Source organism: Cavia porcellus, unplaced genomic scaffold (genome assembly GCF_034190915.1).
Source record: "Cavia porcellus strain 051 isolate PalLab524CR breed Dunkin Hartley unplaced genomic scaffold, mCavPor4.1 scaffold_6, whole genome shotgun sequence".
Taxonomy (NCBI): Eukaryota; Metazoa; Chordata; class Mammalia; order Rodentia; family Caviidae; genus Cavia; species Cavia porcellus.
Window position 1 is genome coordinate 47,706,531 of NW_026947489.1, and position 27,400 is coordinate 47,733,930.

The following is a 27,400-nucleotide window of genomic DNA, read 5'->3' on the forward strand; positions in this document are numbered from 1 at the left end:
GCTCTCAGGCATAGCCCACCTGATGACCCCCACCCTGCTGCCTCACCTGGCCCACCGCGGCACCGATGCTCCCGGTCCCATCCACAATCCCCGTGACAGTTGCCAAGGCTTCGCTGCTGCCTTGGATCAGCTCCTGGCGACCCAGGTCTGCAGAAATGGCCGAGCTGATCATGTTAGAAGGACCACCAATAAAAAATCCTGCAGTCAAAAAAAAAAAAAAAAATCCTGCAGTCACAAACGGAGTGGGTTCTTATTAAAAGTGATTTCTAATATCAGAGCAATCTACTGAATATCAAAGTATCATCCTGATAATTGATACACTGGAGAAAAACAAACTAAAAGGAAACTGCAGAGAATATCTTTAAAATAGCATTCACTTTCTGAAATCCCTTTATGAATTATGTAACAATCTAGTGTTTTGCGTTGTTCTGCTTTTCAGAGTCTCATTATGTAGTTCAGGCTGGCCTTGAACTCCTGCCTCAGTCTGCTGAGTGCTGGTATTCCAGGTGTACAACACTACACCTGGTTGCTCTAGTATACTCACAAACCTCAAGATGTATGAAATACAGCAAAATATGGAGGATTTCCACTCCTGTGAAGTTCCCTCAATAACTAACTGACTAGCTTATCAAATTCCCTTTACAGCATGGTTCTATCACATGGGCATTTGTCAACCCAAAGTCACCAAACACACTGAAAACCAGAGAGGAGAGGAAAAGACCACTTCCATAGTACAGGGAAGCCTCTCCCACACCTTGCTGGTGCCTGGGAAGCTGCCATAGCCCCAGCCTTGGTTGTGTGCCTCACACAACATAAAAAGCTCTCTCTGATGAGACGTGAAGTTTAAAAATTAGTAACTCTTGGGGCTGGGGACATACCTCAGTGGTACAGTGCCTGCCTGGCAAGCATGAGGTCATGAGTTCAATTCCCCATACATTAAAAAAGCAATCTTTCAATACCATGATCCCCTAATTGCAACCAACTACTTCATCTAGTGCACAAGTGAAGAAATACTAACCAATTCTAACAACAAAAGAAAAACTAACCAGCTTGAACTTTTGTAAGCTGGTAAACTGGTTTCCAATGTGGTATCTTCCAAAGTCTCTTTCCAAAGCTAAACCGAAGCTGAAGCAGCGATCAAAAAATGTGTTATTAGGGCCTGGGGATTTAGCTCAGCGGCATAAGCGCCTGCCTTGTAAGCAGGCAGTTGTGAGTTTGATCCCCAGTACAGGAAAAAAAAAAAAGTGATATTGAAGGTCAGAGATATAGCTCAGCAGCACAGTGCCTGCCTGGCAAACACAAAGTCCTGAGTTAGATTTCTGGTACCCCCCAAAAAAGTGATATTGAAGTTGGACATAGGGAAGTAGCCCTGTAATTCCCACTCTCAGGAGGCCAAGGCAGGAGGATCATGAATACAAGGTTACACAAAAGGAGTCTGTCTCGACAATTGATGGGGACAGCTTCTATCTCAAGAGAGTGGAGGAAGTGACCAACAAGCAGAGAACAGAATCTGGAAAAAGATGTGTAATGGTGCATGCCTGAAATCCCAACTACAAAGGGAAGGAGGAGGAGTGGGGAAAAGCAGAACTGAGAAGTGTTTCACACCTATGCCAATCCCCCACGGTGAACGTAATCATCACCGCTCAAATGTTTCCTGAAGAAAACCAGACAAATACCAACTACTCAGGAGGCTGAGGCAGGGGAAGTGCAAGTTTGAGATGAGGGACATCTTGTCTCAAAATAAAATACAAGAAGGCTTGTACACCCTGGGTTCATTATCTAGTACCACAAAAAATAATAATAACTAATCTAGAACAGAATCTGGAAAAGGAGGCGTTCTTCTGTTGTTTGAGTTTTCTGCGACTAAGTAAGGCTTTAGCATCACCCAAGAGGAAGAGGCAGCTTCCAGCAGACAGCGCAGTCCCAGGCCACAGTACCTGTCACCGTCATCAGGAGTGCGTTGATGGATTTGTTGTTGGGAGACCCTATGAGGAGATACAAACACAGCACGGTGACTGACTGGGGTAGCAATGACACACAGCTCTACCAAGAGCACACACACAAAAAGCCTCACGAATCCTTCCTGGACAACAAAGAGAGGCAACTCTCTGCCAGTTTTTATTTGTCGGTCTGCCTCAAGCTAACGAGACTTCTAAAAGCCAGGGAAAGCCTTGCCCAGATCGGCAGCATCTTAAGGATGTATCCACACTGGCTAATTAGCCTCGGCCCTGTTTGAAATCTTGCCCCTTTTATTGTTTTATTGGCTCTAATACGGTCCCTCTGGAGCCACCCTTCATACAAAGCGCATATGCTCCCAAGCAAGCCTTTAAACAAACCCACAAAGCAGGAGCACTGCCAGCTTCCTCTGGACACAAACACTGCCGTGTGCCTCGGTGTTCCCGGGCGCCTCGGCTCTGTGGAGGTGGCCAGCTCTGAGCCAAGCTGGACTCCAGCAAGCACTTGCTCCCATACCATGGAGGCAGGGATACTCACGGCTGTACCCCACGAGGGAGCCGACTGCCAGGAGCAGGCTGAGGGCCAGCACTGGCGCTCTCTTCTGCAGGACGTCAGAGATGAAGCCTTGCAGGGTCCCACCTGAGCAAGGAGAGCACAGTGTGTCAGGACCCACACCCATACCCTTCCCCAACTCATACTACAGCCCAGCAGAGAAGATGCTGGCTTCCCCCAGGACCTGCCACCTGCAAGACAATGGGCTGACCCACATCACCGTGGAGGCCGATGGGGACAGGACACCACAACCAAACATTGGGATGAAAAAAAGAGAATCCCCAAATCCATCCACTCTCCCTTACTGTTTTCCCTACAAAAAGTATTTGTAGATGCTTTTCCTGATTGGTCTGCTTTTTAATTTAAAACATGGCTAATGAAGGACTTATCCCTCACAGGCTATTAATAGCAGAAAGTAAACAGTCGCTAAAATTAAATGTAGCCACTATGGTTCGGAAATAACAGTTGAGGTGACTAAGAAGAGGGGATGTCAACCCCTTGGGTGGCACCGTCACATTCAGAGTGCCAGTCTGAGTTCCAGGAGCTACAGGACATCTTCTGCATGCTCCTCAGAACTCAGGTACCAAGGCCATTTTCCTTTCAGGGGATACCGAAGTGTGGTCAGGTGGAGAGATGCCAGCCCACCCGGAGACCTCTGGAGTACTAGTGAAGAACTTCCTTTCCGAGGAAGACGCACCCGGCGTACCTATGATTCCGCCAACATCGTACCAGATGGACAACTTGTCGGCTTCAGCCTCCTTCCAGCCAAAGTTGTTACTCAGGTAGAAGGGCAGCCAGAAGAAGAAGGAGTAATTCACCAGCTTCAGGCAAGCATAGGCCAGGGAGTACTGTAAGAAAGACACGAAACCATCAGGAAGGGACAAAGAGTACAGCATGGCCACAACTTGTCATGGTTTTTCTGTTATTTTGTTTTGTTTAGGTACCAGGGATCATACTCATGACCTTGCACTTGCCAGGCAGGTGCTTACACTGCTGAGCTAAATCCCCAGCCTCTTTTGTTTTTTGAGACAGGGTCTCACTATATAGCTCAGGCTGGCCCTGAACTCACTATGTAGTTCAGGGTGGTCTCACAGCAATCCTCCTGCTTCAGCTGAGTGCTGGGATTATTGGCTTGCGCCACCACAGCCAGCCTGGGCCACAATCTTCAGTGTTAAAAAGCAAGTAAAATAAAATGTAAGCGTCTGGGGTCAACAATATCTATTATTTGTTTTGGGGGGCTTTGAGACAGGGTCTTGCTGTGTAGTCCAGGTTGGCATGCATTCACTATAGAGTCTGGGCTGGCCTCAAACTCACAGCAATCCTCCTGCCCCAGACTCCCGAGTGCTGAGGTTACCAATGTGCCACCACGCATAGCCTGGTACCTCATTTTAAAATTAAAACATGTTTACAAATTCCTGTTTGCCTGATTTCATCCAGGTGGCTTCCTCTCTTCACCAGCATCAGCTTGCAGAAGGGGCTTGGAAAGGAAGCCACAAACACCTCTCCTTAGCCATCCTCAGGCTCTTTTCCTGTCAGAGCTGTGGCAGACACGAACCTCAGCATCTGCCATGGGCAAATCCAACTAGCAAGCATCACAGCACCTACCAAGCAACTGTTCCACATCCTGCACAGTGAGTGCCCCGCAGGCCCTGGAGAGGAGGAGCGTGCCCTGGAGCCAGAAAGGAAGGCGGTGGCGTCCTTGGCCGCGTGGCTCTCTTTTGAGGGAGAGCAACTGCAGCTGCCTTAAGATGATGCTGGGTTGAAACTGCACACTGAACATGTTATTACCAGGAAACCCTGACATCTAGCATCAAAGGAGAAGGGGCGGAGCTGGCGACTTCAAAGGGTGTCTGGCACACACACTCTTGGCCCTGGACCTGCAGCTCAGTCCCGATATCAACTGCTCAGAGTGCTTCCCTGGCCGGGCAGGAGCCACCCCCCAGAGAGCCTCATCCCCATCACCAGAGCACCCCATCTGGACAGCCGCAGCAGGGACAAAGGCTGGAGGTGACTTCCTTCCTCACCAGCCTGCCCACCCGAGAACAATGGCTGTGAGGACAAAGGATCGGCAGGATTCCAGCTCACTCACAACCAATTCCAATTCTCTCTCAACAATTAACTCCTGCTCAAGGAATATCTTCAGTAACTAGCTGAAAGAAAACACCTTAGCATAAGAATAGGCCTAACTGACCAGCATTCCTCATATCCTCGAGGTAAAGAATTATGGAAAATGAACTTTTTTTTTTTTTTTTTGGAAAATGAACTTTTAATTCACATCGAGTTATGTGAAGTGTTTGTTTTCTTAGCTTGGATGCACAGGCAAAAAAATCTGAAAAAGTAAATATATTCATAAAACACAACTAAAAAATGAAATAAAAAGCTTAAGTGTGATGTATACTCCCTTAAGCCCAGCACTCTGGGAGGCTGCGACAGCACAATTTAAGCCCAGCCTGGGCAACTTAGTGAAACCTTGTCTCAAAAACAAAACAAGAGGGTGGAATGTAAAGCCCAATGTAAAGGCTCTAGGTTCAATTCCCAGTATTGCAAAAAAAAACAAATCATTTTCTCTTATTCACCACATACTAACTGTGTTCTAAACCACAGGAAACCCAAGAGGGACTGACTAAGACTCAGGACAGGTAGCATCACTCACCCCAGGCCTCCCAGAAACAGGTGGGGAAGCTGGAGACTTAGCCCAAGTCCACTACATCCACACCAGTGCCAGAGAGCCTGCAGCAGCAGACAGAAAAACCACAGAAGAGAGTCCATACAGATACAGCAAGGCTTCCCGAGCACAGAGGCCTCGCGGAGCGGGATGCTGCACCTAGAAACCGAAGCACTCTGCTTGGGACCTCCGAACAGGGCAGGTGAGATGCAGGTCACAGATGTGACCTCACCAAGCCCTTCTTAAGCTACACGTAATAAGCAGGCCAAAGACAGCTGCATGCCACATTAGGGTCAGCAAAACAGGGTTCATGGGCCCAATCTGCCCATAAAACACATCTAAGCATCTGCCGTACACTGACTGTGCCTTCATTTAGGGTGCCTCAAGCTGAAAACAGGTCCTCTCTGGCTCATCCTGGGGAGCGCCTGCTGATGGTGCTAGGCCTCAGAACAGCCTTAGACGCTGTACAACATTCCTGTATCCATACACAGTGTCTCAGGCATCAGACACATTGCCTGCCCCAACCAGTCCAAACCCAGGCAGAACAAGCACCCAGATGTTTCCCCCGGGAGGCTGGGGTGGCCCTTACCGGGATAACACCTGGCAAGCAGCAGGCCTGGCCAAAGCTTATGGCCTTCACTTGGGCAACAGCACTAGCCTCCTGGATGGAATAATTAGGCTCATATTCATCTTCATTTTCAGCATCAATTAATGGCCTGTGGGAGTCTTCTTCAAGGTTGTCTTCTCCTTCAGTACCTGGAAGACCTAAAATGAAAACCATGTACTGAGCACCTACTGTGAGCCTGGCATAGCGCAAAGAGCTCTGCACACCACTCCTGGAGTTCTCACCACTTTTACTTCCATCTTGTGTAAGTACCAACCTGGTCAGCTAAGGCCAATTAAGGTCACACAGGTTACATACTATTTATTACTCAGGGATGGATTATTCGCGTGCCTTTTGCTTCTATGGTTTCACTGGCACACATTCCATGTTTCACCATGAGTAATTCTCAAACTGAATCTTTATGTGTGTGTGTGGGCATGTGATGCTGGAGATTAAAACTAGGGCCTCAGGAGTGCCAGGCAAGTACTCTGCCACTGATCTATATTCCTAGCAAACCAAATCATTCTGATGAAGGGAAAAAATATCAGTTTTAAAGAAGTGAAACTAGAGCTGGCATGATGACACATGCCTGTAATCCCAGCACTCAGGAGGCTGAGGCAGGAGAATTTAAGGCCGGCCTAGGCTACCTGGTGAGTTTGAGGCCAGGCTGAATTATATAATGAGACCCTGTCTCAAACAAGCAAAACAAGTAAAACTGGAAATATATTCATGCTAATTCCTAGCCAGCATCCCAATGATAAAAATCATTTGCAAGTTAAGAATGTAATTCAGTGGTAGAGCACCTGACTGGCATAAGTGAAACTTTAGGTTTGATCCCCAGGATGGCAGAGGAAGCTTTGGCAAACACTAAGGTTTTCTTGCACGTGTAAATGGTGTGCATAACCCTCAAACACCAGCAACTGCCTGGGCCCAGCCACTGCACCTACAGCATACAAAATGCAAAACCGCTCCTATACTTCACTGCAAGGAGCTCAGCAGTCCTAGGAAAAAAAGACTCCATCCCTGAACCTCATACCCAAACTGTAAGGCTCTGTGAAAGGAAGAGACAGTTTCTCCTCACCGATCTCCTCTGGTGATACCAGGAGTCCAAAGAAGATGACGATCCCGCCAGCAAACTGCACAGATGCTGTCACCAGAAAGGCGTACTGGAGGAGAGGGAGAGGCAGGTCTCACATGGGCGCCGGCACAGGTATGGTCGTGAGAGGCACATGGGGAACAGTCAGGGAGACGGGGAAGGATGGGGACCAAGTGCTGATGTTTTTGGTTCTGTGTTGCAGTGCTGGGGATCGAAGCCAGGGCAGGGGCACTGAGCAAGCATCTGCACCCTGCAGCAGCCACACCCAGCCAAGAGCTCCACCTGTGACCCCTCTGCATTCACTGTGGAGTTCATGGCGGATCATGGGGAAGGCCTAGAAAGTACAGGGTAACAGGAGGACTGTAAAATCAGGGCTTTCGCCCTGGGTCGTCTTCTTTTGCATCTCATAGCCTCCAACATAATACACAGAGAGATCACATTCAGTTGAGGAGATGAAGCAGTACCCAAAATAGCATTCTAAAGTAGCACACAGCCCCAGAAATGAGAAGGCTCTGCCCCCATGAGAAACAAAGGAATCCAGGAAGAGGCAGCAGCTCAAAAGAGGTGGAAGCAGCTAGGGAAGAGGTGAAAATCAAAGCAGTGGCCTTCCTTCCAGGCACCACAGGAGCCAAGGTGTGGGCTGGAATGAGATGGGAGCTTCATGCAGCACTGTGGGGAGGCCTGGCCAGGGCCTGACAGGAGGCACCAAGACTGGAGCATCGACTGCCACACTGCTCAGCCGGTTTGAGATGGACAGCCTGAGTTTTTAAACAACTGACAAAAGAAAGCAGCATCCCTAGGAGCCAAATCTGGGAGCAGCATAGAGGGTAGTGTGAAGTTTTTTCATCTGAGCTGAATAGGATAACAACACAGGTGTAAAGCCAGGAACCCCAGAACACAGGTGACTGCCATAAAGTTGGGGCTTCTACTAGGCCCAAATTCCTGGAGAACCCTGCAACAATGAATCTGGTTTTAAAAGAGATACTGCCTCCATTGTAATGACTGAGGTTTCTGAGTAATACCCACATGATTCAGGTAGCAAAAAGACACAAAGTAAAAACACCGGACACACCCTTTTTCTTCCACTCATTCATTCAAGTTTCCCACTGCTGTCATTTGATTTTTACCTTCTGGAGACTGTTTTGTCTGGACTAGGATCAAACCCAGGAGACTCGTACTGAACTACATCCTTACGCCCATCCCCCTTTTAAAATTTTATGTGGAGACAGGATCTTGCTAAGTCACTCAGGCTGGGTTCAAAACCGCAATCTTCCTGCCTCCACCTCACAGAGTGCTGGATTACTGGTGCACACCAACATGTCTGGGCAGACGGTTTTTTAGAAATACACAGCTAACACACACGTATACTCATTCAGTCTCTTCAAACAGCATCATTCAAGGCACACTGCCTGGCAGCCTTGCTGTCTGGGATATTTTCAGTGCGCTGATCTTGCTCAGCAGCTTCCAAATTCTACTTCAGAGGCACAGTACCCTTCAAATGTGTGAACCCACCATCAGCTACTTCCCCTCCAGCTAACACATTTCAGTCTTGGGCTATGACTAGCAATGTTGACTCGACCTTGCAGACACATCTCTGTACCTGTGCATTCACCTGTGCAATTAATTCCTGGAGTGTGGCTCCATGGTCAGACACTGATTAACCCTTGTCGGGGCAGAATGTGTTTTCCAACAGCAGCGGCCGATTCTGTACAGTCTCATGAGCACCACAAGTGACCAACCTGCTGGATTTTACCAATCTGATACACGTAATTTTCTCTTATCATTATTATTTTTTGACTGTGTAGTTGTAATTAACACTTCTCCACCAACTAACCCCTCAACACGCAGGGACAGCCTTTTTGGCCAGTGCTATATTCTGCAATGCCTGGGAACACAAGAAGGGCTTTCGTGAGTGAATAGAGAAACTAGGAGTGAAGCTGAGTGTCTTTTTGTGTTTTAAGTCATTTCTGTTTCCTTTCCATGAACTATTCATTCAAATGCTTTATCTTACTATGTTGTCCTTTCCTTATAAATCCAAGGGCATTATTTACTTATCAGGGAGACTGTGAGTGGCAAATACAGGTGACCTTGAATACAGGTGACCATTGCTTTTGGCTTACAAACAAAAGCATTTGGCAGAATTCTGTTTTTGTTTGCAAACTCTATATGAGGTGATAAATACAACCTGGCTGTCTTTCCTGCAGAAGTGGCAAAACTTGACTATCTTATCCAAAATCATGGAACAAATTAAGTTCGTAAACTGAGGTCCCACTGTACTTTTTCTCAATTAGTTCTGTGTATTGAAACTCTTGTTAGTGTTTCTATTGTGAATAGAAATACTATTTATACGTTTGAATTTATCAGAAGTTCTTCCACTCTTAAGACAGCCTCGCCCTATTCAAACTCCTATTCAGCTCTGTAGTTTCAAAAGGGCACAGTATTCCTTTAGAAAAACTGTGTATATAATACACACACACACACACACACACACACACACACACACACACACGCTGAGAAAAAGCACCCACCTCATAGCCATACTGCAGGACAGAGGAGGCAAGGCAGGCTCCCAGTATGTTGCCCACAGAGGCACAGGCACTCCAGAGACCGAAGACCACACCTCGGCTGCAAACAAGGAAGACAGAGATAGCAATCACATCAGAAAGGCTTCTGTGCACAGTTCCAACTTTAAAGAATGCCAGAACAGTGATGATTCTCATTACAGAGAATAGTCTATTTTTAAAAATTTCAAATACACCAAAATGATAACACATCAGTTGTTTTATAACTCTAAGAATTTATGATATTAAAATTTAATTTAAGAAGGATCTGAGTTCAATTCCTGATACAAAATAAAGTAAAATTCAATTTGGGAGCCAGGTATAGCAGCACATGGCAATAATCCCAGCAATGGGAAGGCTGAGGCAGGAGGATCACCACAAGTTCAAGGTTAGCCTGGACTACATAGTGAAATCCTCTCTCAAAAATTAAAAATTTCAATTTGGAGGCATACCAAAAGACATTTAAGAAAATGTTAAAAGATAAGCCACAAACTGAGAGAATCTTTGAGTTTCACTTATCTGATAAAAGACTTGTATCCAGAGCCCGGCGTAGTGGCTCATGCCTGTAATCCCAGCACTTGGGAGGCTGAGGCAGGAGGATCATTCTGAGTTCGAGACCAGCATGGGCTACAAAGTGAGCTCAAGGCCAGCCTGAACTGCATAGCAAGACCCTGTCTCAAAAAGACAAAAAGACTTGTATCCAAAATGTAAACACTTTCAAAATTAATAACATAGATAATTCAACAGAATATTTGTTGTTTGGAGATGGTCTCACTATGTAATTCAGGGTGGTCCTGAACTTACTATGTAGCCCAGGCTGCACTAGAACCCGTAGAGGCCCTACACCCCAACCTCCTAAGTGGTGAGGATTACAGGTAAGTACCACCATGCTTGGCTTCACAGACTATTAAAAGCCACGAATCTACAATCATTTCCCAATTTAAGAAACTCTGAAAATAGGCCAAAAGACTTTAATAGATACTTTACAGGAAAATGTATGATAAAAATATTCACATGGCCTGGGGTTTGGCTCAGTGGCACAACTGCCTGCCTGGCATTCATGAGGTCATGAGTTCGATCTCCAGTACCAAAAAAAAAAAAAAAAAAAAAAAAAAAAAAATTCACATGATGCAAATAAGCACATGAAATCCTGTTCAATATCATTAGACATCAGGAAAACAAATGCCAAATAAATCAAAGTGACATGTTGCCACAAGCCTGCCAGAATGGCTGAGACCAAAGGAGACTGATCAGACCAGCTCGATGCTGGCAAGCATGTGGCGGTCGGCATTTGCACTCTGTGGGTGGGATACAGGCTGAGCACCAGGGAAGACTGATTCTCCGAAAGAGGGCAGGCCCTGCCCCACCGCAATCCGGCCACTCCACCTGCAGCTACAGCATTGACACCCGCACAGGTCCACACGGGGCCACACACAAGCACTCACAGGAGCTCTGCTTCTAAGCCCCAAACCAAAAACCCAAACATTCATCAGTAGGTTAACAGAGGCCCCGACCATCTGGACCTGAGAGTGGAGCTGCAGGCAGAAGAAAGGTGGGTCACCGAGGACACACCAAATGGCTCAAATCTTGGGACTCCAAATTCAAGTGACAGAAGGCAGGCAAGCATGAGGCGGGAAGGAGGAATTACCAGAGAGGGTTTCTCAGCCATGATAATGCACCCCAGCCAAACCCGCCCCACTGCACCCTGCACACACGGGTGGCTTTCTGTGCACCTCAGTAAGGCCACGAGGAAGACAGAAGGGACAGCAGAGGAAGAGCCTGGTGGAAATGACACTAGCTGTTCCAGTATTGCTGGAGAGGAACAACTGGCTCTGAATAAAGTCAATAGGTGTGCAGCCAGTGTGAATTTAAGAATACACCCCAGAATTTAAGAACACTTCATTTGTTTTGTTTTGTTTTGTTTTGTTTTTGAGATTGTTTCATAATGTAGTATAGGTTGCCCCTGAACTCACTGTGTAGCCCAGGTTGGCCCTGAACTCATGGTGATCCTCCTGCCTCAGCCTCCCAAGTGCTGGGCCTACAGATGAGGGCCCGCTTTAATTTTTATTTTTTTGGTACCAGGGATCAAACTCATAACCTTGTGTTTGCCAGGCAGGCACTTATGCCGCTGAGCTAAATCCATAGCCTTTAATTTGTTTTGAAGTTCCCAAATTAATGTATACATTAAACACACGTGTTAGGTCGACATGTTTGGAGTTTTTTTTAACTTTTCTTTGGTACCTGGGATTGAACTCAGGACCTTGCACTTGCCAGGCAGGCGCTGTGCCACTAAGCTAAACCCCTGGCCCCTAAGGTCGACATGTTTTAGCTCTCTACATATTTTTCTAATCTCACTGAAGCAGATGGAACATTCTAAATGAATGGAAAGACACCACAGAGTGAGAAAAGCAGTCTATAAAGTGGGACCTCTGCCACTGCCAGTCACAGGCTGATACTCAGGTCTCTCCTGTGTGTTCCTCAATGGCCTGGAGGAGTCCCACACAACTTGGGTGAAGCGCCTGATGCCACACAGATCCAGGCATTAGAGTTGCCCTGTCCACTTTCTCTGTGTGTCTTTTTTTGACACAGGGTCTCTACAGTTCAGACTGGCCTCAAACTCGCAGTTGATCCTCCTGCCTTAGCCAAGTGCTGGCGTTACAGGCCTGCACCACCATGCCTGCCACATTCATTTCTAAAAGCACAACCCTCACACCAAGAGCAGGGACATGACTGCCTAGCATAGCTATGTAGGGCTGAGATCTCCTACAATTGATTCCTTCATTTCTCTGGGCCCTCAACTTTTCATCTCCAGTTCTAATTCATCCCAGTGCTGTGAAAACACTTCCACCCATCCTGGGAACTACAGAGGACAAGACAGAAGGCCAGGCCTGAACAAAATCATGATGTGGGATGTGTGTGGCTTCCAGCAACTCGGTGGCCCTGTGGGTCACAGCTACAGTTCGTGGGAATCCATAACTGATCACTTTTTACCAGTGAGCTGACTTCCTTTCCCAGGGAGTCTGCAACGGCTTTTTGTAGCTTTTTTTTGCTTCGTGATTGAGCCACGAAAATAATGAAGTGGTCAGAGAACTCAGCTACTCATCTGAAGACACAAAAGCTCTGCTCTAATTTTTTGGATTTTGACCTCCCGGGGGTTAAATTAGACCAAAGCATCAGAAGAAGACAAAGTGGCAAAACTCAAAGGTATTATGTGTGATGAGATAACACAATTAAAATGAAAAGCAAGCTGGCAACGTAATCCTAGTGCCCTAAAAGGGATGAGGCAGCAGGATTGCAAATTTGAACCCAGTCTGAGCAATTCAGTGAGACCCTGAGCCAAAATACAAATAAAAATAAAGACTGGGGATGTAGCTCAGTAAAAGACACTCAGTTCAACCCCAAGAACCATAAAAAGCAACACAAGAGACCTTCTGGACAGTGTACCTTAGCGCTGACTCGTCTGGCGGAAGCCCACAGCGAGGGCCATACCTTATTGGATGCAAGCATCAGTGAGGTCCACGCCATCTCTGGCCCACTCCTCTTGGCCCTCCTCCCCTTGACTACAGACATGGGTGGTGTCCACTGGCTCTGACCAGACTGAGCAAATGAACACCGAAGTCCCTGTCACCGAACAAGGCAGAAGGAAGAAGCAGCATACCCAGCTTTGCCAAACCAGTTGCCCATCACAGCCACCACACAGGGCCAGCCGGTGGACTGCAGCAGGCCATTCACGATCCACAGGACACAGTAGAACCATTTGTTGTAGAAATGCAGCCATTCTGTGAGCGTGCCAAAGACAAACACCTTTGAGAGAGGAGAGTAAAGAGATATGTGACACCCCACAGGGGCTTTCTGCACACATTCCATCACCTAGCGCTTCAGAGCAGGCAGCCCTGCTTCCGCTGCTCCCATGGGCCCTTGTGGCAAGGGCCCTCAGGACAGTGACCTGCACAGGGCACAGGGTGTGTGAGTCCACTCAGGTGGGGGTGGAATCCGTCATTTCTCATCTATGGAACCGCTCAGTGGCTTCCACCCAGGGACTGCCTTGCTCTGGGCCTTTGCTGGAAGGGAGAACGCCTGGCGTGAGTCAGTAGGTGATGTACAGAACACTGTCGGACTCTAGTTCTTGGGCATCCAGAGTAAACAGGGCTTGAAGGACACGAGCAAGAGAGGACAGGTGGGGTTGCAACATGCCACACTTATCTGTGGAAGCTTAGAAATGTACACTTTTTTTTTTTTTTTTTTTTTGTCTTTTTCATTTTTATCGGTACCGGGGATCGAACTCACAACCGCCTGCTTGCAAGGCAGGTGCTAATGCCGCTGAGCTAAATCCCCAGCCCCTGGAAATGTACCCTTAAATGGTGAGTTTATGTACACATCTATTTTTTAACATTAAAAAAGCATGTATACAAGTTTAAAAAAGTGTGTAAATATGTGTAGGTGAGCATCTTAAAATAAGCGAAGTATTCCAATCCCTCAAGTTTCAAGGAAAAAAAATTTTTTTCCCAGACTCAAATGGGAGACATTTAGAATAGCAATAAATTAGGATTTAGCTAAATTCTGTGGTCTCAGCCATCAACAGATGTTCCTTACCAGAACCTGTAAGCAGGAAGGATACTCAGTACAGACGCTGCTGCTCACAACATCTACTATGCCAGGCCTTGTTATGTGCCCTGCAGACACCACCACCAGGAAGGCAGGACACAGAAGCCCTTTGAGGGTAAGAGGCCAGGTACAGGAAATCAACAGGCAGAAAACTACAGAGACCCAGCTGCCTGCCCTGGGCCTTGGCCTCCAACCACCATGCAACCCTCTCTCTGGGGAAGCATGGTGGAACCAGAAACGGCCCAGTTCTGCAGCAGGCAGCTTCTAGAGGGAGCTCAGGACCAGGAACAGAGGGTCCCCGGAGGTTGGCAGCTGAATGCAGAAAGAAGGGCAAGGACCAGAAGGAGAGGCGGAGTCAGGCTATTGAAAGGTGAAGAGGGCCACACGAGGTGGGAAGAGCAGCAGAACACAGCCCAGAGGACAGAAGGAGCAGTGTAGGGGCTCAGCCGGGGGCTCGGTCCTGTGAAAGCAGAGGGGCGACACAGAGGGACAGAGCGGAGTACACACACAGGCAGGCTGGGCCAGCCTAGCAGCAGTGAGCACCTCACAATCTCACTGGAAAGAACCTTGGTGAAAGGCACATGGGGTGGGGGACGATCTCACTGTGCTGTTCCACACGCAGAGAAGTCGGGGCACCCAGACCTTACTAAGATCACAAAAACTAACGTGCTGACTCACCACTAATGCAGATGAGCACATGCCAAAAGACAGCACCCATCTCAAGTTCAGCCGGTCTCCAACGATGCCACTGATGAACAGACCCTGAAAAGAAACCATTCCATTTTACAGCTCTAAATTGTATCCCAGGCAGCTGGTACAGTGGTGCACACCTGTAATCCCAGCAGTTGGGAGGCTGAGGTAGGTGGATCTCGGTGAGTTCCGGACCAGCCTCAGTTGGTTACAAAGTGAGTTCAAGTTCACTGAACTACAGAGAGAGTCCTTGTCTCAAAAACAAATGAATAATCAAGCCCCAAAACAAATAAATTGTACCCAGTCCTAAAAGGTAACACGCACTGATAGAAACAAGCACTCAAACACAGTTCATGGAAAGATTAATTCTTCAATATCAGCCCCACACTTAACTGAGGGTCTATTGCACTAAGTCTGGATGTGTCCTACGTATCCTGTGACAAGTAGGACAGACACTTGCTGGGCACTCTCAGCCCGTGTGACGTGACTCTCAGGTCTCAGGAGGCCACAAGGTAGGAAGCACAGGGAGACAGAGGTGACAATCAGGACAAAGGCACACATGTTGCCTGTGCTCACCTTCCAGCTACAGCAAGAATGAAATGCAACAATGGAACTGGAGAGATGGCAGATTTCAAGGGCAATCGGTTTGAGTTTCTTTTTTCTTTTTCTTTCTTTCTTTTTTTTTTTATTGGTACCAGGGATCGAACTCATGACTGCCTGCTTGCAAGGCAGGTGCTTATGCCGCTGAGCTAAATCCCCAGCCCCAGGTTTAAGTTTCTTTAAAGCTATCAAATAAAAGCCCTCACCTCAAGACAAAAGATAGATAATAAACAAATCTCACTCAAATTTAAGAGCAGATAGGATCAAGTACTTATGGTCACAAAATTTTCTTTTCTTTTGGATTTTTTGTTTGATTTTTGAGACAGGGGCTCTCTAAAAGCCTGTAGCTCAGGCTGATCTCAAGCTCACAGCAATTTTCCTTCCCAGTCTCTCAAGTGCTGGAAGGATCAAGGACTTCCAATAAACTGACTGTTTCAGAAGTAAAGAACAAGGCCAGGGATTTAGCTCAGTGGTTCAAGTGCTTGCCTGGTAAGTAGGAGGTCATGAGTTCCATCCCCAGTACCAAAAAAAAGCAGCGGAGAACAATGAGATGAGAAAGATCCTCCTCATCAGCTGCTTCCTGCTCTTCCTCCTCCTCACCTTTTCAGCAGTGAGGCACAAGCATTTAAGTAGAGCCGACCCTCTACAGATACGGCTCATGCAGCCCTGCGCTACCCTTAATAAAGGAGACAGAAAACCTCCCCACTCCTTCAGTTAAGGGAACCAGGTCTTTCTCCACTGCTCTAGAAGACAAACTGCCTGGAACTTACAAAAAGCAGTGCATCCCAGCAGGAAGAACTGCTCATTGGGCACAGTGGTACATGCACACTCGGGAGACCAAAGCAGGAGGTAAGTTTGAGGCCAGCCTGGGCTATACTACAAGACCCTATCTCAAAAAACTAAAACACAAAACACAAAATCAATGAGGGCAGCAGCTCAGTGGTAGAGCACTGCCCAGCATACTTGCCTAGCATGAAGCCTTGAGTTCAATCTCCAGCAGTATCAAAACCAAACCAAAACAAAACTCAACTGAGGGAGGGCTGAGGGTTTAGCTCAATGGTACAGGGCCTGCCTGGCAAGCGTGAGGTCCTGAATTCGATCCCTGGTACTCAAAAACAAAAAACCAAGATTAAAAAAACTTCTATGGGGGAAGAGGGAAGGAGGAAGGAAAGGGGTATAAACAGAACTGAGCTGTGTTATGTACAGCTACCAACTCTCCACAAAAAAACACAATCCTTATGTATGTACTGCAAATTTACAGCAATAAAAATAAATTTAAGGGCTAGGGGCTTAGCTCAGCAGCGTAAGTGCCTGCTTGGCAAATGTGAGGTCGTGAGTTCAATCCCTGACACCAAAGAATAAATAAATTTAAAAAGAAACTTCTAGAATCCTCAAACTTACCACAGCATAGGAGAAGAGAAAAATGGTATCTAGTGTTCCAAGAAAGAGTGTGGCATCTTCTGTGGTGGGAAATAGCCGGTTGCTGCTCCAGATCTGCAGGAACAGGACACGAGCAGGTCACCAGGGGCCCCACTTGCCAACCCCAGAGCCAAGGTGGTCAATGCCAGGTGCCACCCTCCAGAAGAGAGCAGAGAGCACGGCACAGGGGGTGTGCCCACCGCCCACCCACGGGAAGCTGTATGTTCATGGCAGGACAGGCACTGCCTCTCCAGGCGCAGGTTCTTTCCCCGCACTGCCAAGAAAAAGTAATCAATTGATCCATCAAAGCACTTAATTAACTAGGTTAACTAAATGAGAAAACTGAGCAGCAAGTATAAAAGCACGCACTTCAAAGAAATAAATTCTGATTACAATCTCTTCACCCAGGTGAATTTAAACATTTAATAAATGTTAATCCAATCCAAGAGTAGAAGTTATTTCATAGTTCTCCTTTCTTCCCCCATGAACAGGAGACTGATCCCAGGCATTCACAACACTCCACTACATCTCCAGCCCTTTTGGGTTTTTTCAGCTTTTTTGAGACACAGTCTCACTATGGAGCCCAGGCTGGTCCAAACTCATGATGATCCTCCTGCCTTAGCCTCCAAGTACTGATATCAGGAATGTACCACCACTGCTGGATAGGAATGGACAGGTTTAAACAGCACTTTTCTGTTTCACTGTCAGGATTCTGCTGAAATATACGGTCTACCAAACCAAAAACTAAAATAACCAATAGGACCAACAAAAAGATTCAGAAAGTATGATAATGGAAAAGAAAAAAATATACTTTAATAATGTAGCCCAATCAGGATTGCTATACATTACTATACTAGCAGCTTAGAAAAATTCTAGTATACGATCCTAGGCATGATGGTGCACACCTGTAATTCCTGTACTGAGGAGGCCGAGGCAGGAAGAACATAAAGGTTTGAGACCAGCCTGGGCAATGAGTGACTTAGTGAGACCATGTCTCAGAACAAAGGAGAGGCCCATAAGCTACAGCTTATCCAGGGAAACACGGGCTGTTGTGATAGCTACAGAGGTGAAATGCAGTTGGATACTGTAGTGCTTTGGAGTTTCACTAACACTACAGGTCTAGGGCCAGTGATCTGACCACAGGTTCAGAGGATAACAGTATGCAGTGTGGCATCCAGGGGGCATCTCCTGCTGAGGGCTGCAGCCAATGTTGACTCCCTAAGGTCTTGTTTTGGGATCCTATATCATTCCCATTGTTTTACTGGGTTGGGTTTTATTCTCTCTTGTTTTGATTATGTTAAAGCCAATGGCAGGAGCAGGTATTTCAAAGATAGCAAGATATATCACAGAGGCAATTTTGGATTTACTATTGGCTTGTTTTGAAACCCTTTATTGCAGTCATTGTTTTGTTTTTATTGGTTCTATTCTGTTGTTTATTGGTTCATTCTGTTGTTTGATTTTTACTACATCTGAAGTTATCTGCAGCTATTTTTTTTTGGGGGGGTGTCTTTTTTTTTTCCTTTTTATCGGTACCGGGGATTGAACTCACGACTGCCTGCTTGCAAGGCAGGCGCTTATGCCGCTGAGCTAAATCCCCAACCCCTCTTTTTTTGGTCTTTTTTGAGAGGGGGTCTCGCTATGCAGTTCAGGCTGATCTTGAACTCGCAATGATCCTCCCACCTCAGTCTCTCAAGTGTTGGGATTACAGGCGTGAGCCACCATGCCCAGCTTTTCTGCAGCTATTTTGAAGACATCAAAAGGCATTATATTATTGATTTCATAATGTCTTGAAGTCCTGTATCTCTTACATTGGTTTGTTTTGATTGGCTTTATTGTTTTATCCTAATATAATAAAAGGGAGAGGGTATCTATATGCAAAGGCCCAGGGCTCAATCCCCAGTACTGAAAAGAAAAATAAAACAGCAAAAGGAAAAGAAGAAACAGAAAGCTGCTCAGATGCTCAGAACTTGACCTCACACAGTCCCTCAACCCAAACTAACCTAAGGTCCTGAAAAGAGAGAACGGCGAGATGTTGGCACTTAGGTGGCTGCACAAGAAGGCAATTTGCCCGCCCTCTTGGTAAGCGCCCCTGGCACTGGCCAGAGGAACCAGTCAGCTGTTCCTGTGAGCCTACCCATCTCCCTCCACTTCCTGTCAGCAACTGGGGACAGAGTCCTGAGCGTATCTTGGGAGGACGACCATATGCAATATAGCAAATAAGGGGGGAGATTTCCTCCTATGTTCTGTTTTAAGGCAAAGGTTATTTTCACTGTTGTATTTTGTAATGATTATTTTGCTCTATTCAATACTCTCCTTCAATTGGTTTTACAATGGTCTGTTTGATTTCGCTATACCTACTTGACTGAACAACTATTGTGACGATAATGAGATATACTATAGTACCCATTACTACTATCCCAGTATCCTGCTGTGAAGTTCTGTACCAATGTTCTATATTCTCGATTGGCTTTATTCTGTATTGTTCTGTAGTATTTTTCTACATTCTAAATAAAATTAAAAAAAAAAAAAAGAAAGAACGGCAAAACTTCTTTCAACAGCAATTAGAGTGAGCATATAAAAAAATTCTTAAGCAGGGGCTGGGGATTTAGTTCAGCAGCACAAGTGCCTGCCTTGCAAGTGTATGCTCGTGAGTTCGATCCCCAGTTACCGATAAAAAAAAAAAAAAAAAGCTTAAGCAGAAAAATCAGCGCTCGGTCCCCAGGCAAACAATCTGAGCAGAAGAGTCCCACAGCAACCAGGGCACTCCCCATGCACAGCCCTGTTCCCCAGTGGCCTCAGGATAGCACCTGGGAACCTGGACCCAGGGAGGGCTCACACCATTCGCTGGTACCAGCAGCTCCCCCTTGTGCCTAATAATGTAATACATGGAGAAGCTTCTGGGTAGACAGATGGACCTACGCCAGTCCCAGTAAAATACCTAACAAGCTTCCCAGGTACCAACACTTCCCATGTGTTGTCACAGTCTGCACTGGAAAAACTAAAGACATCCTGGGAAAGGCCTGTGGAAGTGTAGGCCTGGTTTCCTGCGGCTTCACACCATTTGCTGGATGTCTGCCTGTGCTTTTGCTGTAATGAATCACAGTGGTGAGTGCTGCACACTGAGCCTGTGGCTCCCTCCTCCAGAGCCACCAGTCCTGGGTGTGGTCTTGGGGCCCCACTCCAGGTACCTAAGAAACAAAGGGCCCTTTAGGCATCAGGGCCAGTAAAATGAAAGTCACCTGTTCTGTGCATTGGTCAAGCTGCACTGAAGGCCACTTTTGGTGCTCAGTACCATGAAGCTACAGTTGAAGGAACTCAGAGAGATAAGTGACAACAGATACACTAAAACAGAAGCTCAGTGGTCAGCTCTGACAATGACAAGCACCAGTGATAAGCTTAGGGTACATGACCTCTCCAGGGTTACTTCTACCTTTAGGCTTTGGGCTCAGTGAAGGTATCATCTGACATATCAGCTAATGCCCATTCGCGCTCCAGCTGCAATCTGGTCCTTCTCCACGTCTAGTTTAAATTCTAAAAACCAATACGGAAATACCTCTTGCAGGAAGGAAGCTCCATAAGGACAGGCTCTCTTCTGTTTTCAAACTTCTGAGCTTTAGTGTTTTTCACATCTTCAGTATCTAAGAAAGTGCTCGTGCAAGACAGTGGCCCAATACCTACTGACTGAATAATGTACTCACTCTCAAGGGATAATCACATAACCTTCAAACGTCTGTCAACTTTGAAAAGGCCCAAAAATAGCAGTGATTTTTGAGAACTAAAACATGCCAATAATAATACTAATAGGATATCTACACTTCCATATAAAAAATGTAACTCAAGAAATGTTTAAAAGATTGAATGGGACCTATTTGTGTACTGAGAAAAGGCACTGTAAGGACAATATCCTTGTCCCAAACTGCAGCAAAGACTTTACGTGGTCAATAATGAACATGAGGAACCAGGATACACATTCCCTGACTTCAAGATATGAACAAATGGAATGATTAGGTAAATATTTAAATACTGAAATACTAAACCATATAATACACAGTGTGTAATAGTTCAAAGAAAGGAAAAATCAGAAGCTGAGGAAAAAAGCTCGATAGCCAAAGTGGCATGTTATCTCATCCACAATGGCAAAACTCAGGTGATAAACGATGAGCGAGCTTGGGGGTGGAGATTTAGCACAGCAGGCATAAGCGCCTGCCTGGTAAGTGCAAGGCCATGAGTTCGATTCCTGGCATCAAAAAAAAAAAAAAATTGGGCTCTTAAACATCAACATTAAGACATGGTGGCAGTGTAATCCCAGCACTCTGGGATGCTGAAGGAGAAGGACTGCACACTTGAGCCCAGCCTAGGTAATTCAGTGACTTAGAAAAACCCTGTCTCCAAATAAAAAATTTGCTGGGCCTGAAGGCATACATCTATAATCCCAACATTCAGGAGGCTGAGGTAGGAGGATTGCCATGAGTTCAAGGCCAGCCTGAACTACACAGTAAATCTGAGTCTGGTCAAAAGCAAGATCCCTGCTGGGGGCTATTGTTCAGATGCAGCACTCCAATAGGTACAATGGGCCACAGCAATCCTGTGATTTTTGCATGGCATCTCAGCAGCTGCCATAGCCCGGTCACTGGTACATGGGTTTTAAAAAAAAAAAAAAAAAAGTGAGATCCTGTCTTGAGAAAAAAATAAAATAAAAAACAACTGGTGATACAAGCTCAGTGCAAAGGCCCTGAGTTTAATCTCCAACATGATAAAAATAATAATAAAGCAGAAATCTCAAAGGCAAAAATATACATGACTTGTATGAAAATTAAAACATCAGTCTGGCCAAAATTGTGTGATTTCAAAACAGTGAGAAATAAGCTGCTTGACTGAAGCTTAAACACCTAAGTTTTGAGATCCGTAGAACATTCCATAGTCCTAAGCATGGGATTAAGGGGACAAAGACTTCCAGAAGCCGTCTGGGTGGGCACAGGCCTCTCTGTACCCAGTGCTCTGCTGCTCACCTCCACGGGCAGCTCTGCAGATGTGTTCCAAACACTTGGGGTCCACTGCTTGGAAATGCTGACCTTGACATTGCTAAATGTTTTTCTTGAAGCATGGAGCAATGAATAACTACAAAACAGAGAGAAGAAACAGTACAGGGTGAGGAACAAAACAAAGAGCATGCGATGAAATCACAGATATGACTGACCTCAAGCCACCGTGTGCCAAGGCCCGTCCGGTAAAGAACAGACAGCTGCCTGCTGCTGGAACCACCCAGGAGCCTCTTCCTTGGATCCTGGTCTTTTCCTCACAGTGATGCCTGCCCCTCAAACAGGGATATCCCCCAAATTAAGCATCTAAAATTACCTAGCAACTCGTATAATTAGAGAACCGTTTTCCTAGTTTGTACCTGAAAACAAAAAAACAAAGGCATCTTCTGTGGCACCTTTGAGAAAGATTAATAATGAAATTTACCCAGAAACGAGAAAAGCAGTTCAGTAACAGTTAGCTCTGACCTGCCCCAACACCCCACAGCCTGCTTTACACGATGTTTCTAGAGAGAACCACTGAGGCACAGGGTCTGCATCCACTGGGAGAGAAAGAGAGAAAAAAAGGGAGAAAGAGAGAGAGAGTAAGCCAGCCAGCCAAGTGTGGTCAGACACTTCAATAAATCCAGTATTGTGGAAGACTGAAGCAAGAAGACACCAAATTCAAGCCCAGTCTGGGTAATTTAGAAATCCTATCTCAAGTGGAAAAGGGCTGAACACACAGCTTAGGTTCAGCTTAGGCTGAACACACAACACGAGGTTCCATCCCCAGTACTGCAAAGCTAGCTAACTAACTAAATAAAAACTGGTCCCACAGGTGTGAGGATGCAGGTCAGTGGCTAAGTATAGGATTTGTATAGATAGAGCCCTGGATTCAATCCCCAGTGCAGCCAAAAGAGAATTACTAAATCAAAATGAAGTTATGCATGGTGACCCAAAGCTGTAGCCCTTACACTCTGGGAAGCTGAGGCCAACCCAAGCAATTTAGTGACTTATCAAGACTCTGCCTCAAGACAGATTGTTTTTTGAGACACGGTTAGAGGTATGGGCCACCATGGCCAGCTTCGAAATACAGGTTTGTGGGTTATTTGTATTTTTGAGACAGAGTCTTGCTATTGGCCTTGAGCTCACTTTGTACCCCAGGCTGGCATTGAACTTGCAATGATTCCCTTTCCTCAGCCTTCTGAGAAACCAGGATTACAGGTGTGAGCCACCACGCTTGGTGAAATATAGGAATTTTAGATTTTTTTTTCTTTTTTTTTTGGTACCGGGGAGCGACCTCACGACCCTGCACTTGCCAGACAAGTGCTTATGTGGCTGAGCTAAATCCCCAGCCCCCAAAAGATAGGAATTTTAAAAAGGACCAGAGGGCCACTCAATCTCCTGTACTCAAACAAATAAATGCAATTCAATTAAAATTTTGAGCCAGTGGCACACACCTGTACTCCCAGCACTCGGGAGGCTAAGGCAGGATGATTGCTGGGCTACATAGCGAGTTCAAAGCCAGTATGAAATATACAGTGAGACCCTGTCTCAAAAGACAAAACAAAACAAAAAAAATTTGAGCTAAGAAAGTTATATTACATATTCAAGGAACAATTCCCAGCACCCAAGAAACAAAAATAAAAAAACATATTCAAGGGGACAAGTCCAACAGAAGGCGGCTGGGAGTGTGACTCATGGTAGAGCATGTGCTCAGTAGGCAGAGGTCCTGGGACTTGACCCCTAGCACCAGAACCAAAACCAAACCACCCAACAGGAAGAATAACCGCGTTCGTTTCAAAGCCTACGCCAAACACAAGGGCCAGGCGAGCAGCTACCCTGAGCGCTACCTGAAGAAGGTGAGCAGGAACACAACGACGTGGTGATGGCTGAAGCGAGTGAGCAGACGTCCTCTCTGAAGCAAGCCGGGCAAGGCCATGGCCCTCGGGACCCTCCGGCACGGCTGCACAGGGTACGAGTCACATCATTCTTTCTGCGAAGATACAGCACATTTCTAACATCATACAAAACAAGTAAAAAGGCAATCCCAATTGTCTAACAGATTATACCAAACCTGAATTAATTAGATTCATGTTCAGTCAGCACATAATCAGGCCTTGAGGAAAAAAAAAATCTCATGAGCTAGCTGACCCCAGAAAACTGGACTGATAATTATGTTTTACAGTTATTTGCTATTCTGGGGCAAGTAAGAATCTTGACAAAAGATTATTTATATACTAACAGAATTTTCATATAAACTGAGAAGAAAACTACTAACTCTTATAGAAGAATGAGCAAAAGAAATGAAAGAACTTAGAAGAAATGAACTGTTAAACTTAACAGAAGTTCTAGCTGGATGTGATGGTGCACACCTGTAATCCAAGCACTTGGGAGGCTGAGGCAGGAAGATCACCAAATCGCCCAGAGATCAAGGCCAAACTGAACTGCATAATGAGACTCTTGCCTCAAAGACAAAACAAACAAACAAAACAAAACAAAAGCCCCAAACCTATTAGTAATATAAGAAATGCAAATTAAACAAGAAATTGCCTGCAGAGTTAGAAGACTGCTGGGGGTCTCTGCAAGGGAGGGCACGTGCTTGGGCCCTGGGTTCATAGGGGTGCAGGTGGTACACATGCTATCAAGTAAGGTGCCCGTCAGTACAAGACAGGAAGACCATCAAGCCATGGTCATGGACATCCCTGACACCACCTCTGACACAGAAATCCATCCACAGGAAGCAACTCCTAAAGAAGTGCGAGCTGACCCAAGTCTGTAAGCAAGGCTGAAGCATCGCAGTTTTTTATATTAAAGGATGCTGCATGGGCAGCACACCGAGGGCCGCTGTGTCACTGTTTTCCACACCTCTGCCAGCTCTGCTTGGCTTCTGTCTCCCAAGGGTACCAGCTGCTGTCTAAGAACCAAGCACAAAGCAAGCTCCTAAGTGCACCATCCCAGAGATGAGTCTGCAGCAGTGTATGCAGTAACAGGAAACAGGGCTGTCCGGCAGGGCGTGGTGGTGCACACCTGTAATCTCAGCACTCTGGGAGGCTGAAGCAGGAGGGTCACAAGGTCTAACCCAGCCTAGTCGACTTAGTGAGACATTTCTCAAAATAAAAAATAAAAATTTGGGGCTGGGGATTTAGCTCAGCGGCATAAGCACCTGCCTTGCAAGCTGGCAGTCGGTCGTGAGTTCGATTCCCGGTACCGATAAAAAAGAAAAAGACAAAAAATAAATAAATAAATAAAATAAAAATTTATAAAGGGCTAGGAATATAGCTCAGTGAGAAAGACCTGGGTTCAATCCTCAGTACTACAGTTTAAAAAGAACAAGGCAGACACTGATGGTATAGCTCAGTGACAGAACATTTGCCTAGTATACACAAGGCCCTAAGTTTGATTCCCAGCACCACAAATAAAGATAAAATATAACATAGAATAAAATGGAGAATCACAAGGCTTTGCTTTCACACACAGGTTCACTGTGACAGACTACTTTTAATTCGTCAGTAGGCTTAAAGTCAGGGAGAGCCAGCAGAAAGGCCATTCTTGCAATTTCCAGGAAAGAGAAACGTAGGGACCTAAATGGAAAGGGACTCTTCCCACCCACTAAAAAGGTCCCAGAGGGCACCAGTGTAATACAAGACCAGCTGATGCGCTCACAGGCCTCTCTGCTCACACCCTTCTAGGCCCCAGCTGCAACAGTTCCTTCCTTCCTTCCTTCCAGACAGCGCAGGATCATCACGGAATGACAGGCTTGTAACACATCAAGCAAGGCGGCTCAGAGAAGTGTGCTCACACAGCTCCTATGCAGAAAGGTGGGAAAACCGGAACACTAGTTTTGCTTTTTCTAGCTTGCTCAGGGAAGAGGGGTTCCTAGGGCTCACCTTGGGGAAGAGACTTTCTAGTATCTATATCTTGTTTTAGGGAAGAATGAGGTATAAGAGAAGGTCCTAAAAAAAAGTTATTAAGCACAGTAAGTTTATAAGCACAGTAAGACTAAGATTCTATTCACAAAATATAAATATAAATAAACTTTGTCTTTCCAGGAAGTTACAAAAACAAGAGCTATTAGTGTTGCTACTAAATTTACATCCATTCTCCAAATTAAACAAGAAACTTAACAGAACAACCCAAAACTTTAACCATCGTCTCAAAAATTATACCTCTGAACGCATTCCACCTCAAAAAAGTATACTGAGTACTTCAGGAAAGAGTACAGGATATAAAATTCAACAATTTATCACCTAAAACAAGAATTCAACAAGTATGTTCCAGGGCTGGGGATTTAGCTCAGCAGCATAAGCACCTGCCTTGCAAGCAGGCGGTTGTGAGTTCGATCCCCGGTACCAATAAAAAGTTAAAAAAAAGTATGTTCCAACACATTAGGGTCACACTGCTTTGGCAATAATAGTTAAGTCACCTGGGGCTGCACAGTTACATTAACAACTAACTACTGGGGTACTTCAGACACTGGGATCCAGTTTCTAAGTAAAACAACACTGTTTTCTTCCTGTTTAAGTAACACACCTTATAGCTGGGCATGGCAGCCCTGACCTGTAATCCCGGCTAATCTGGATGCCAAGACAGAAGGATCAAAGGTTCAAGGCCACTCAGCAACTCGGCAACTGAGTGACACTTCATCTCAAAATAAAAATTTTTTAAAAAGCTGTGATGGGGCTGGGGATTTAGCTCAGCGGCATAAGCACCTGCCTTGCAAGCAGGCAGTCATGAGTTCGATCCCCGGTACCGATAAAAAGGAAAAAGACAAAAAAAAAAAAAAAAAAAAGAGCTGTGATGCAGCTCAGTGTAAAACACTGGCTTAGAATGCCTGAGGCCCTGGTTCCAATCCCCTTTAATGTGAAAAACAAAAATAAAAATAAACTAACTTCTGTTTAAGAAGTTACAAAAATGAAGGTTAAAAAATGGCCTAGTAAGTACACTGGGAATCCGTTTTAAACAGTAATGTGCTCTTGACAGAATGCCATTTAAAATGAATACTGCTATTATAACATTTGGGCCTCTGTAATTATAATAATTACAAACAATTATCTTGTACACACAGCCTGCACATCAGAGATGACTTCTAATCATCTGAGTGCCAGAGACCCTGGGAACACAGGACATTTTGCCAAATCTAGTCATCCAGCACATTCTGCTTTCTAAAGATGACTTTCTTTAGTGCTCCAAATACAAACTGAACAAGTATCTCACATTTTTCAAGTACAGTCAGTGCTGTTACAATTAACAAAACCAAGTGTTTTCTGGTGCTTCTGAATCACAGTAGCCTGTCATTTAATATTTCTCCAGTCAATACTGAGTGCATACATGTCATGTATTTTAAAATACGTACACACTGTGGAATCCTTCAAACTAATTAATATAGATACTATCATACCTTATGATTGTGATGAAAACACTTAAACTCTATTGTGCAATTTTTACATTTAATAACATTGTTAACTAGTCATCTTGTTGTACAACAAATCTCCAGAACTTATTGCTCTTCCTATCTAAATGAAATGTTGCATCTTTTGATCAACAAATCAACTTTTCATATAAAAGATCTTTTTTTTTCTTTCAAATGAATGATCGTAAAAGAATAAAAAAAAAAAAAAAAAACTTGTTAAAAAT

At 45.4% G+C, this 27,400-nt stretch overlaps 1 protein-coding gene and 1 non-coding gene across 11 annotated transcripts in view; one reads left to right on the plus strand and one right to left on the minus strand.

Moving 5' to 3' along the window:
* The window catches only part of Slc37a3 (solute carrier family 37 member 3), a 69,367-nt gene that overhangs the window by 36,792 nt on the left and 5,175 nt on the right, over nucleotides 1-27,400 (minus strand). For 8 of the 10 annotated variants that reach the window (XM_063250588.1, XM_063250587.1, XM_063250583.1 and 5 more), the window contains exons 2-13: nucleotides 23,617-23,759; nucleotides 21,758-21,866; nucleotides 16,731-16,823; nucleotides 14,718-14,801; nucleotides 13,093-13,238; nucleotides 9,402-9,498; nucleotides 6,859-6,943; nucleotides 5,763-5,938; nucleotides 3,215-3,356; nucleotides 2,494-2,595; nucleotides 1,938-1,985; nucleotides 47-198 (exon numbers count right to left, since the gene is read on the minus strand). In XM_063250588.1, the coding sequence (XP_063106658.1) occupies nucleotides 47-198; nucleotides 1,938-1,985; nucleotides 2,494-2,595; nucleotides 3,215-3,356; nucleotides 5,763-5,938; nucleotides 6,859-6,943; nucleotides 9,402-9,498; nucleotides 13,093-13,238; nucleotides 14,718-14,801; nucleotides 16,731-16,823; nucleotides 21,758-21,866; nucleotides 23,617-23,705 (1,323 nt within the window). In that variant the 5' untranslated portion in view covers nucleotides 23,706-23,759. Of the gene's footprint in view, nucleotides 1-46; nucleotides 199-1,937; nucleotides 1,986-2,493; nucleotides 2,596-3,214; nucleotides 3,357-5,762; nucleotides 5,939-6,858; nucleotides 6,944-9,401; nucleotides 9,499-13,092; nucleotides 13,239-14,717; nucleotides 14,802-16,730; nucleotides 16,824-21,757; nucleotides 21,867-23,616; nucleotides 23,760-24,138; nucleotides 24,231-27,400 lie in introns of those variants that run through there. The other 2 variants (XM_063250584.1, XM_063250590.1) reach the window with 2 other exon arrangements.
* LOC111758513 (small nucleolar RNA SNORA84) lies at nucleotides 21,272-21,389 on the plus strand. The gene has a single exon (XR_002792697.1). It is a non-coding gene; the product is annotated as a small nucleolar RNA SNORA84 (small nucleolar RNA).